At 33.8% G+C, this 12832-nt stretch overlaps 1 protein-coding gene across 1 annotated transcript in view; it reads left to right on the top strand.

Moving 5' to 3' along the window:
• CNTLN (centlein) overlaps positions 1-12832 on the top strand; it is a 196653-nt gene that overhangs the window by 137394 nt on the left and 46427 nt on the right. The window contains exons 18-19 of the mRNA XM_087741617.1: positions 711-804; positions 1455-1678. Coding sequence (XP_087597743.1) covers positions 711-804; positions 1455-1678 — 318 coding nt within the window. The remainder of the gene's footprint in view (positions 1-710; positions 805-1454; positions 1679-12832) is intronic.

Genomic DNA, 12832 nt, shown 5'->3' with positions numbered 1-12832 from the left:
AACAAAAGAGTTTCAAAGTACACTGAGCATTTAAGAGCCAGGGAAATAGTACTTTGATTTTGGAGTAAGCCAAGCTCTCGCCATTTTCATTTTGCGTATTACAAGCAGCATTCTTCTTCAGCCTCTGCTTCTGTCATTGAACATTTGATAGGTTCTGATTTTCCAAATCAGATATTTAAAAGGCATGCAGCTGACTTTTGTTAAACCCAGGGATTGTATTTGCATGTTCATATATATTCATATATATTCATGCATCTTCCAGTTACAGCTCAGTGTCTAATCTGATCTTCCTCCTTTTCAACTAATAAGACCACTATTCCTTTGTATTTTCACTTAAATATCTTGAAAAATAGGATATTGTAGGCTTTCAGGTAATGCACAGCATCTTCCCTACAAGTAAATTCATATCTTATCTAAAAAATAATGTAGGCATTAATGGACACTTCATTTTTCTCTGGGATTCTTTGGAAAGGGTTATGATTTACCTATAGCAGTTTGTTATTTCTTCTGCATTTGCTGGGAAAGACAGAAATTTGTACTCTTCACTGGCTGATATTGTAAAACTGATTTTCAAATTAAAAATCATTAGATTTTGTGTATTATTCGAAGTAATTTTTGTTGTTTCAGTTCAAACTGCAAAACTTTGGAATATTGTGGTTGGTGTGCCATAACAAAGAATTCCTAGCTTTGTGCTTCTGTTTTTCATTTAGGGCCATTCACAGAATAAAGACCTAGGAAAGTTACATTCCAACAAGAGGAAGATCTGCTGTCTCATAACATCTAATCCATCAATTCCAAGCAAAGGTAGGAATATTATATATTTTTGGCAACTTCATAAGTAAGATTGACAAAGCATTCCTGCCTGATATTCCAAAACCTCTTCTATATTATACAAACCCACTTATCTGCTGTTGCAGGATTTGCTTGTTTAAATTTGTGTGAGTATATTTTCAAAGATTTAGCTCATCATTTTGAAGTGAAATTGTCATGTAAAAAGTGACTGTCAAACGGCATCTTATCGCACAGTTAAAATAGACTCTATTTTTACTAAGTCCCTCCTATTGAATCTACTGACTAAAATAAGGCTTTTCACTACCTTTTGTTCTTGTTTGTCCGTTGTAGCCAACACAGCCAATGAAACAAAATTAACTGTATTTTGGCTTAGACCTTAAAAAAAAAATCTGTTAACAAGACACCGAAGACTTTATTTCCAGTAGTACCAATCAGAAACTTGAGCCACATTTAACTTCCAAGCCTTTGTTGAGTGTGCAGTGTTGGCACTTCAGAAAAAGAACAACATAGAGCACTTATAGGTTAATGGAATTAATTTACCAGTTTGCTTACCAAGAAATATTTTAGAGGCTAGAACAGTGTTTTGAAGGGCCAAAGAAAAATCAGAAATCATCTTATTCATGATGATCTGTCAATTTAGTAACATGCCATTTTATGTTCAGTGAACAGAACAAAAAGGAGAAATACCATTGTCCAGAAACCGGGCTACTCTGTTACTCTACTGCAGGAAAGAATTAAGTCATTGCAACAGCAGATAGCTGTTTTACAGAATGAAAAAAAGAGAGCAGTGTCTTCTGTGAAGGGATTTAAAGAAACCAATGAAAAACTAACAACTCAGCTACATTTGGCTGATCAGAGACTTCAAAGTAGTAAACTGACCATAGAGGTAAAGTACTTTTCATTATGGTGTCTTACAATGTTCAGCTTAATTCTGTTGTAATTCTGTGAAATTTTGATAACATTGATTTTTGTCTCTTAATTTGTTATGATCAAAATTATGAAATGTTATATATTAGCATGCGTTATATGAGATTCTGAGTCAGTTATTATGTACAAATGATACTGAGGCCTGATTTACTATTGTATCAACCCAATTCATTAATCCTTCTAAAAAAGAAGTGGTCTTCATGCTGATGTTTTGCCTGCATTCAAATGGGTGAGGGAAGTTTTACTTTTAGCCTGTGGTCTGAGAACTTTCCTGAGAATCTGGTCAATCCGCATGAACTAGCACAAGAACAGGCACTTTTGGAGAAACCAACTGTCTCCATATGCCCCAAGAGTGGGGTGCTCAAGGCAACTGGACTTCTCTTCCAAAGGAGGCTTAGAACAGTTCCATATCTATTTAATCCCATCTCTCTCTGTCAAGGTGGAAAGCTAGAGAACAAGATTTATGAAAACAGAAACTAGTAAACTGTTTGGTTAACAGCCCCAAAGATGCCAGCTTTCTTCTTTACTTCAGTCTTCATTCTTACTTAATCCTTTCCCATACTATTACTCCTTTCTGGTTTTCCCCATTCTCATTTATATATATATATATAAATTTTGTGTTAATCTATATGCAGCTCCTCAGCTGGAATTCTTTTCTTTTCGTACAGTAGTGATTGGCCTGCCCTTTATAGAGCTGAATCAACAAACGCTTTTGCAGTAATTGTCTCCTGTTGGTCACACACACATCCTGCTTCCAGAATTATAGTGCTACAACAGATGGACTTGCTGGAAGGAGGCAGACATTAAAAGAGAAATCAAATCCCCTCCCCCTCAAACTTCTCTGCATTTGTGTCTTTGCACAGAAGGCAGAAGCAGTATCAGGAGTAGCACTTTTCACTTTCTTAGGGCTGGGGAACTGCTAATTTCTAGAGGAGGGAAAACCTCATTTCTGTTACTCATTTTGCATAACTATATATATGTAATGAATTGTTCAAAAAGAGTTTCCAAGGTCATTGGAACCAGTGGAGATCTGCCTATCTCACAAACAGTATCATAATGTAAAGTTTCATGGACAGTATAAACTTCACAGAGAGTTATATGTGTAATTTAGGTAAAATATTCTGCTTGCTCAGACATCTTCATGACTCGCCTTCCTAGAAGACTACACCTTAGGTGACCATAGGAGTGCTATGTGAGAAATAAAATAAAAAAGGCCATTATCAGGAAACTGTTTTTTTAAAAAAAAGGCAAAATTTCTGTCAAGATAAGTGCTGCTGTAATGTAAAAGACTGACTAAAAGTGAAATAGCATGGTCTTAAAACCAAACCAGTTTTCTTTCACTCAGTTTTTCTGGGAAGTTTAAAAAAAAAAAAAATGGTCACTGGTCTATTTAAAGGGTGGTGCATTCTAAGCAAAAATAAATAAATGGTGTTGCAGGTACTCAAGGAAAAATCTCTATTAGGCATGCACATTTTTTTCCTTCTCAGCAACCAATTCAAATTCCCTTTCTTACAACTAATTACTCTTCAGGTGCCATACTAGTGCTACCAAGTGGGAAATTTAAAGCAGAGGCTTGGGCTACTTGCCAAGTGAAAATTAAGGAGGTAAAGAACCTACATAGTCACTGCAGGATACTGCATGTTGTAGAGAGAGAACCATGATTCAGACAGATCGAATGGTTGTAAAGCACACATTTGCATGGGGTTTTTTGTGTGTTTTTTATAACAAATACTATCTAGAAGTGAAAATTTAAGATATTGCAAGGGAAATGACATTTTTTTAAAATAATTTTTTCACCAGCAAGAACACTGTTGTCATTTTTTCTTCTCAATGCTTCTATTACTTTAGATTTTAGAGTTTTCTTGCACAGGTAGAAGGTGAAAAGCAAGTGAACAAACCATGAAAAACTAAAAGATTGAGACAGTCTCTGGATTTAGGGAGACTCTTAAACACATCAAGAGTGTCAAAATGACTAATATCCAAAAATAAGCTTCCATATGTAATCATAAAGTTCTGGGTAATCTTGTATTAACAGTGAACTTGTGATGCTAGGCTAAGGTAAGTATAGCAACTGTAGACATTAACATCATTGCTTGGACGAGATGCCATGTTGCCTGAGTATAGCTAAGAAAATAAATCCATTAGCAGACAAGGGCAGATGTTTGTGCAGTCCGTCGTTATAATCCCCAAGGAACCTAGTGCTAGAAGATCGACCTGGATTTAAGATTTAAATGTTCCAGATGTTCATTTTGAGACAGATTTTACAGTTCATACAACCTAAGGACTGTCTGGCATCTGTTGATTTTCAGAATGTATGTATATGTATGGTTTTGTGTATTTTTCTTGACGATCCACACAGACATGTATGTATGTATGTATACATTTTTTTGTCTGCTTGTAGGAGTTCAGAATGCTGGATTCAAGTTGGTTTTTTGTTTGGCCTTATAAACTGTTTGCAGTAATGCAGATTTTTTTACTTTGTTTTCTTTCTGCAAAAGCAATTCTTGGCATATTTCTGCAAAAGTGACTGTAAAGTGACTGCACATGTGAGAATCAAAGCTTGTATTCTCCAAGGATTCTCATCAACACTGAATCAAGACTGGCTGTACAGAAGTACAGTAGTTACATTTTGCTATCAGTGTATACAAATCACAGCTGGAGATGATACTTAATGTAGAAGCAAAGGGATTTAGCAGTTCCTTAGTTTCTTAGAAAAATGTCTGAAAGGAATTGTTGGGAAAATCCAGGAAAATTTTTTACTAAGATTTATTCCCCCCTCTACTCATTTCTACCACTAATGATTGACTTCTTATAAAAAGAGTGTATTTATTGCATACAGCACAGTAATGATAATTAGTTTTACGCAGTAGATGTCATTCTTGCTGCAAAAGTTCAAACAAAGTGTATTGAATAAGAAATTAAAATCATAAGCAGGTTAAGTCATTAGTGCTTATCTTATTCATGTCAAGACCACTCACAGGTCCCCTGCTCAAAGGTACTGTAGGACCTTTTGCATCAGTTCTTCAGTGTACCTCAGGTGATGTCACAGGAAAAGCTGCATTTCATAATCAAATGCCATAGGCATTTGCAAAGTGCCTGTGTAAGTCTAATTCAGCAGGAAACCTGAATCTCAAAGGCTGGGAACAAGTTAAGTAGTCAAATGCTGACAGATCCTTTAGAAAGGATACGGTGAAGGTGTAAGTGAAGTTTTTCAGATGCATTCCTGCAGATATGTAACAATGTTTTTGCTGAATTAGGAAGAAAAGAAGCTGTTGGTTTGTTTGGCTTTTTTTAGAAGCCTCTGCACATTTTAGCTGTAACTTGGCCTAGGATTTTTTTTCTGATAGCATTTTAAAAATCCTTCCAAACTTTATTTTAGCCATTTGATTTTCAGTTTTCTTTGAATTTTAAAGGAGCTTTTTTCCCCTGAGCTCATCCTGTGCTTTTAAAATACAACTTGCTTGCCAAAAGTTTGTTTATATAGTGGATTATCTCAAGCATAGAAAGGTATGAGCATGAAAAGCAGAGGAGTAAAGAGCTAGAGAAAGCTTTTTATTCTTTAAAGTTTGTTTGTGGCTTTCTCTGCATATTCTCTTGACTATTTTTTACTGTCCAATCTGTCAAAGAACAGCTCAGAATTCAAGAGTTGCATCTACAAATTCAGCACCACAGCTTCACTCTTCTTCTGGTACCCAAATATGAGTAAGCCAACAAATTTAGCATTATTCAATTACACTGAAACAAAGAAGAAACTGATGATGAATTTAGATGCATTGTAAATTATTGACTTAACTATTATTGACACAAAGATGTCGCTTTGACTCTGGTTTTCCTGAAGGGATTTTTCACTCTTTAAAGGTGTATTGTTATTTACATAACAATTTTTGTATGTCTGTGGTTTCCTTAAAGTAAATTTTAGGAATAAGCTTGAAATTATAAACTGAATGTTGGTTGTAATTACCCTGAAGTAAGCTAAAACTGCTTTTGGAACTCCCTCACTTTTGTTCATTACAGCAAATGTGTAATTGTGTTGACAGTTTTTGGGAGCTTTCTACATAAACGTTGTCCAGTTAGAAATTCTCATAGATGCATCCAATTGTTTTCTCCCAAAATACTTTTACATGTGTCCTGGTTTTATCTTTTTCACTCCTCTTTCATGGAAATACTCCAGAGCGTTTGTGCTTTTTTATTAAGTTCATAAGAAAGCTTGCATTCAGTGTCATCTGTTCTAAATTAAGTGGGTTTTTTTTTTTACTCTGGTGGCATGAAAAGATATTTTTCAATGTGTACATCAGATAATACTAATCATACCTACAGAATACCTGAATGATAAAATTTTATAAAAAGTTTTAGAAGAATTAAAATTTGAAACACTTTAAGTTAAGCATAAATAGTAATTTTTACAGATGAACTGTGCAAGAGATTACTACTACATCAGTAGTATAAGCAGCAATTCTGACTTTCATATATAGAAGTAGTAAAAAAAAAAGTAAAAACAGAGCTGCTGTAATGGCTTCATGTTTTAATAGATAAAAAATAATTTAATAAGAATTTGTTTCTGCTCTGTTCAACAATGCCCCTTTCTGTTCTTACAGGGCACACTTAAGTCTGGAACATCTTACTTGTATCCATCTTAAAAATAAAAAAATAAAAAAGCTAAATATACCCTATTTAACACTTTTGCCAAACTCAGTGCAAAATCATGTCTGCAACCATCCACCTTTGACACAGAGTGTAGTGAAACAATCAAAGAATCTTGTGAAGCTGTTTAGGAAAAGTCTGTTCCCAAAAACATCAGGAGAAATGATTTGCAGGAACTATAATCTTTGGGCACAATATTAAAAAAGAAATAAAGACAGTTTCTCACAAATATTTAAAAATCAAAGAAATTTTCTATTCTACTTTTTCTTAAAATGCAGCAGAAGTGAAAAAGTAAACAGAAGGAATAAAAAAAGTATGATATAGCAGCATATACTGCCTGACCTTTCCCGAGTTTGCAAATCCAGTTTAAGACAGCAGAGGTTTAGCTAAAAATTTAACTAAACTATGTGCCAGTATGAGACTGAAGTCTTCCCAAAATTTGATTGGGTGTAAATTCTATGTTTTTTTCTTCTGAGGTCATGCTGCTGTTATCATCGTTTAACACTATCTGTAGGTAGGAAAAATTGTCTGTAATGTATCTCAAACTTAAATTTTATGGAATTTAAGTTCAATTTCTGGGCCCTACTTGTAGTTTTTAAGGGCTTTGAATTGACATATTGAGAAGAATAGATTCTGATATATTGTAGTTTTATTAGAGCTTTTCTGAGCCTAATAAATTGAAAATCAGGCTATGGTGTCACACTTAACAGAGACAGGCAATGCTCTGTGACTCTGTGAGACTAGAATTCACCTCTTTCAAGTCCTAGTCCAAAATTCTGCCTGAAATGAAACATGATCAGCTAGTTAAATATGTTTGTTCAAACTTTTGGGTTACTAAATGGGGAAATCTCTATATAATTTTTCCTCTGGTAAACTGCTGATTCAGCATTGCTGCTGATATAAAACAGTTCTCAGATTTCTATTTTCTACTCTGTCAGAGAAGTTGACTTGGAAATAAAATAAGGAACTGCCAAACAGTAAACATGAAAGTAACTGCCCTTTTAAAATGCATCTACTCCAAAAAATTTTTTTATTATTTTATTTTTATAGTTTGCTGCATTGAAAACTTTCACCATCCTGAAGTCAGTTCCATTAACAGAACTACACTGTAAAATATATTTATCATGAAACTTACAAAACAAAAATAAAGCAAAATACCTTTTACATTTATATTGATCTCTGAAGAAAAATTACAATAGACCTGTTGAATTATTGATGAACAACCATTGAAGTACATTGCCTGTAGGAAATGAGTCTCATTCATAAATTAAAGAGAACAGTTGGCATGAACTAGAACTATGAGAGTTGTGTTATATTGCTGTCAAAATGAAATAACTTAGAGATAGGTAAATCCTAGAAAAATATATTATAAAGAAAAAATTGTGGAGACCACATGAAGTTCATAGCATATACTTAAAATACAAATGTATACTTAAAATACAAATGTACAAATATAGTACACATATCTATAAACATATCTAATATATTTATATCTGATAATATAATACAGTAATAGAATATACTTGTACATATATTACAGTAAACACTGGAAGATACCATCCTGCAATTTTTACTTTATGGATCTCATGTGGTATGTAGCTTATTTGTCTTCACCTTCCCTGTGATTTGATCAAACTTTCCTTGTGCATTGAATCTTATCATGTTATTAGACAAAAAATAGAACTCAGTTTGCAGTTTTTTCCCCAAAAATTTCCTGAATAAGATACTATTTGAGACCTGGAAAAGCTCAACAAATACTGTCGTAATTAGATTTCCTCTTGTGCTCATAGGAATGTCTTTATTGAATTCAGTGTGATCTGCTCATGTAATTAAAGCTAAGCATAGAGCTAGACTGGGTTCTTGAACCTTCTCTGCTCTTCTGAAGAAGTTTAAGGAGCAGGGTCATGGGATTGCAGGAACGGCTCTATGGCATGAAAGCATCTAGAAGTCTTATAAGGACATCGACTCATTTATGTTGTGTGCCCCTGTGCAACAGTGATTGCTTGTATTAAAATGTACATAGGAGATTAAATTCCAAAAATGATCTCCATCATGATTGGTTTTACTTAGTATTTTGATTGGAGCTAAGCACTGACACATAGAACACAGCGTAGACTCAATGTCTCAATTCATGCCTTAAGGTTAAACTGGTGCATATTAAGTACCACTTAATCATTTTCACTAGCTCAGAATCTCACGTACCATGAAATTAATTTTTCAGTTGATCCCTCACATGAATGATAACATTATTTTTTCCCAAGATAATGGTTTACACCTTACACATCTATTCTATTTGGATATACTATAAAATATATGACAGTCTTTTTGCTGTTTGTTTTAGAGGTAAAATCTTTCAATCATTTTTTAAAAATTAGTGGCAATGTAAAAAATCTAAGCCAGTGCAAGAGGATGTCTTCAGTCACGGACAGCTATTCTAAGCTTTCAATCATCCACCAGAGGCTGATTGAAAAGTATAGATCATTATGACCTCACAGTGTTTTTAATGAGGAAATCATTACATCATAATGAAAACCAATACATTGCTCAAGTTCATGTTGAGTGAGGCTGAATGGCTGTCTTCTGGGAACCAGGGACTCTGAAGAAAAATGAGAGTCCTAGTAGGTAATGAGCTGAGCGTGAACTCCCATTGCCATTGTGAAAAACATTAGCGCAGTCCTTGAATGTATAAACTGGAGGCTATACAATAGAAGCAGAGAGAATATCTTTTCTTTTACTTGGCATGATTTCACTGCTCCTAGAATACTCTATGTAGCTCTAATACTCGGAATCCAAGAAAGAGATTGATGGAAGTAAAAAGCATTTGAAGAAGACTTATGCGAAGGATTAGAAAATATACCATTCCGGAGAACAATCTGAGGTTTTCAGACAGGAGATTAAAAGGTAACTCAAGTTTAAATATCTAAGAAAAAGAAGTTTGCTTGTAGAGTCTTCAGTCTAGCAAAGGCAGACTGAAAAAAAGATTCAAGGATGCAGAACTGAAACAAGATAGAATCATATCAGATATGAGGTCTCTAATTTTTATGTGACTGTAATTGACCATTGCCAACTGGAGTCAGAGAACTGCAGTGATTTTGACAATTAATCTAAAAAGGAAGAGTTAGAGAGAAATCAACTTGTGGTTAGCAGTGGGCAGTCTTTCTGAAGGGAGCAAAAAAATGAATGTTCTGTAGGAAGCATGAAAAAAGTAGAGACAGGAAGAGAGAGGATATGTTATGACATCAGCAGAATTCATGAAAAGTACAAACAGGAAGGTATGTTCTCAACTTCAGTAACACTCTGTTCATTTATCTGAAGAACTGATGGAAGAATTGCATGTACTTCATAGAGAACAGCTAGGCAACAGTATTGTTGTGATGAAACCCAGAATGCATTTAATAGTGCTGTGGAGAAGAGATGTAAACATGGATGATAAATTTAAGAAAAGTCAAACCAGTGTTTTATAAGGGTTTAAGTGAAGCCAAGGAGGAGTGTTATAATGATGTTCAAACATCAGGTTATAAAGAGGAGAAATTGTGAGGCAGAGGAAGAAGCCATCACCACTCAAGACATATAAATATAGAGTCGTGGCACACGGAAAATGGATAATGAGACAAAGGGAGTAACCTGAAGGAAATGAATGTTCCACAGTGTGCACGAGGAACATTAAAAGAGAATTAGTCTTTAGCAGAAGAAATGCAAAGAGAAGGAAAAATAGCTTTTGTGGTGTAATGTACATAGAATTTAGGATTACATTGGTCTGGTACAGCCCTTTAGAGTTGCTGATTGCAGAGCTGAAAGAAGACTAAAGCTCTTTAATTTAGGCAGTGCATAGCTTGGTAAGGAAAATTCAGAAAAGAAAAAGATAAATAACCATTTTTTAATATTTCTTTCATATTCTTTTGTCTACCTGTAGGGTTGAGTGCAAGGAAGCAGTTTCTTAGTTATGTAGCAGTGAAATATTTAAAGGAGAAAGCTTTTCATTTTAATTGGGGGCATAGAGACAGATTAATCTTTTTTGTGTCAAAATCTTGATAAAGGACTTGAGTTGAGATATTTTATTAAAGGCTTGGCTTCCAAAGAATAAAAATACTTATTTTTCAAAGTATTGTTTGCAATAGAAACTTTGGCAGAAAAAAAGAAAATGAAATCTACTATGAGAAACAAGTGAAGGAAAGGCATTCTGATAGATAGTAATTCCAATTAAAAATCTACAGGTGCTGCACTTACTTGAAGATATAAATTTTACAAGCTCTGTGACTAAAAAATAAAGTTAAGATAATAATGAGGAAAGCTAAGCAGTAGAAGACATAAATTTCCATTGTTTCTGTAGGAAAGCCTATATTGAGGCCTGAAACTACAGGTAGTATATGATGATTTACAGTCTCAAGACCTCTACTTTGAGTAGTTTCCCAGAACAGTTTTCTTGTGGATGTTCTATGTTTTTAATGAACATAATTTTGATAAGAAGGCATTATGTATGGCTTAGACTGCATTTTGTTGCAGCCCACTGTCATACATATTATTGTGTACAGTTCCAAATGTACTTGCATTTTATAGTAAATTCCTCAAAAGATTATGAATATTGGATTGTCCTGACTGTGTTTTTATTTTTCTGTCAAGAACTGTAAAATTCTAGTCTCATTTCCATTATTCAACTGCTGCTTTGTGATATTTGTTCTTACTTTTCATAAAAAGGAGTTAAAAACTTCTTTGTGTATACAAGTATATATTTTCTTATTTACATATATACTCACTGTGTATCGCTCTAGACTTGTCTTTACACTGGCAGCTTTTGTAGTAGACATCCTGTGTAGGGTATTCAGTTTATATATGTCAGATCCTCAAGGGCCATGGCTTTTGCCAGATGAAGCACTTTTGATTTTGAGGCTGATGAAAGACAGTGCTATTATTGATCTGTGCATGACACAGCCTGTCTCTCTGCTGGCAGAGTGTAGCAACATTTATCCAGGAATTTGTGAAATGTCACTCGGATCATGTTCATAAGGTAAACTGTGCAAAAACCAGGATCCAAGCTGAGAATCCATGAGGAATTGGACGTGACTCTCTTATTCCTTCGTCCTACCTTCTAGGTCAACCAAGTGGTATTTGTTAAGACAATGTTTGTGTTTTATATTAGGTGTTGAAGAAAGTATGATTATCACTAGGAACACCCTGTACAACATAGTCGTACTGTTGTTTTACTAATTTTTTTTAGGTCACTTGGGAAAACAATATTTTAAGTCAGTGAAAATGATACAAACATTGCAAGCCTATAATTTCTGTTCTGTTTGTAACAAAATGATGGTTCCTGTACAGCTCCAAACAGGAAACTCTGCCTATATTCTCTAGAGAATTTAACTTTTCTTGCTTTGCTTTGCCTTTAGAGATGTGTGGCAGTACACATTTGTCATTAAGATCTCAGTAAGCAATAGTGGTCAGAAAGGGTGTGTGACTGCTTCTACACACAGAACTGCCAGAATATTGATATTTACATGTTTTGTTTCTTTATAAATTATGATTGAAAAAGACTGTGCATTTTTGTTACTATCAAAAGCATGTCATGTAAAAAATAATGTAAACTAAGATAAAAAATAAAAAAGCAAGCTTCCATATACTGTTTATCTATTTTTAAAGGGTCAAATGTGACTTTTCCAGACATTTTTTATACATAGTGTTTCAACAATAGACTCGCTGTTATCTGCAAATGGATGTTGCGCCTTCTCATTAAATAAAAATCGTTTTAAAATGTAAAAAAGACCAAAAAGCTGCAATTATTAATTTTAATTTTCTGTTTCTAAAATAGTTATAACAGTAACAATTTGAAAGTGTTTTGAAAGTAAAATTATTATTATTATTATTATTATTATTATTATTATTATTATTATTATTATTATTATTATATTTGCCATTCTTCAATTTTAAACATGAAAATCTTTAGAAAAGTCTCAAGATCATTAGACGTAAAAATCAGTTACTAGTTAAGGCAAGAAAAAACAGGTTTTATTGAAGTTCAAGGTTTGAGTTTGGCTATCTTGGGATTTTTTCCCCAGTATAACAAGGATTTTCTTTTATTTCTGTAAGATAATTTCTGTAGTTTGAATTCAACAAGTCCAAATCAAGATTTAAATGAAATGTCACTTGTGAATGAGCACTGAAATGTACTTAGTCTCTAGTTTTTAAAATATTTTTCCCACATTTGTATGTAAAAACATAGTAAGCCAAGAGGGAAAATATTATTGTTGGTCGTGAAAATATATTTGCATACACAATGCATATACTTTTACATGTTATCCCTCCCTTTACAAGATTGAAATATGTGAGATGCCTGCTCATGAGTTGTGGAAAAAGCCAAAACTGCAGTTGGTTGGTTTTTGGGGTTGTTTTTGGCTAGTGGATATGTGTGTTTATTTTGCAAAGATCCACAGGTTGGACAAATAGAGGCGTCTTGTTTCTCAGGAACATGAAGATGGTA

Source organism: Nipponia nippon, unplaced genomic scaffold, assembly GCF_047370975.1.
Source record: "Nipponia nippon isolate SJK-2023a ecotype South Korea unplaced genomic scaffold, ASM4737097v1 scaffold_8, whole genome shotgun sequence".
Classification (NCBI taxonomy): domain Eukaryota; kingdom Metazoa; phylum Chordata; class Aves; order Pelecaniformes; family Threskiornithidae; genus Nipponia; species Nipponia nippon.
Note: the sequence above shows the minus strand (reverse complement) of the source record. Positions and strands in the feature narration are given on the sequence as shown.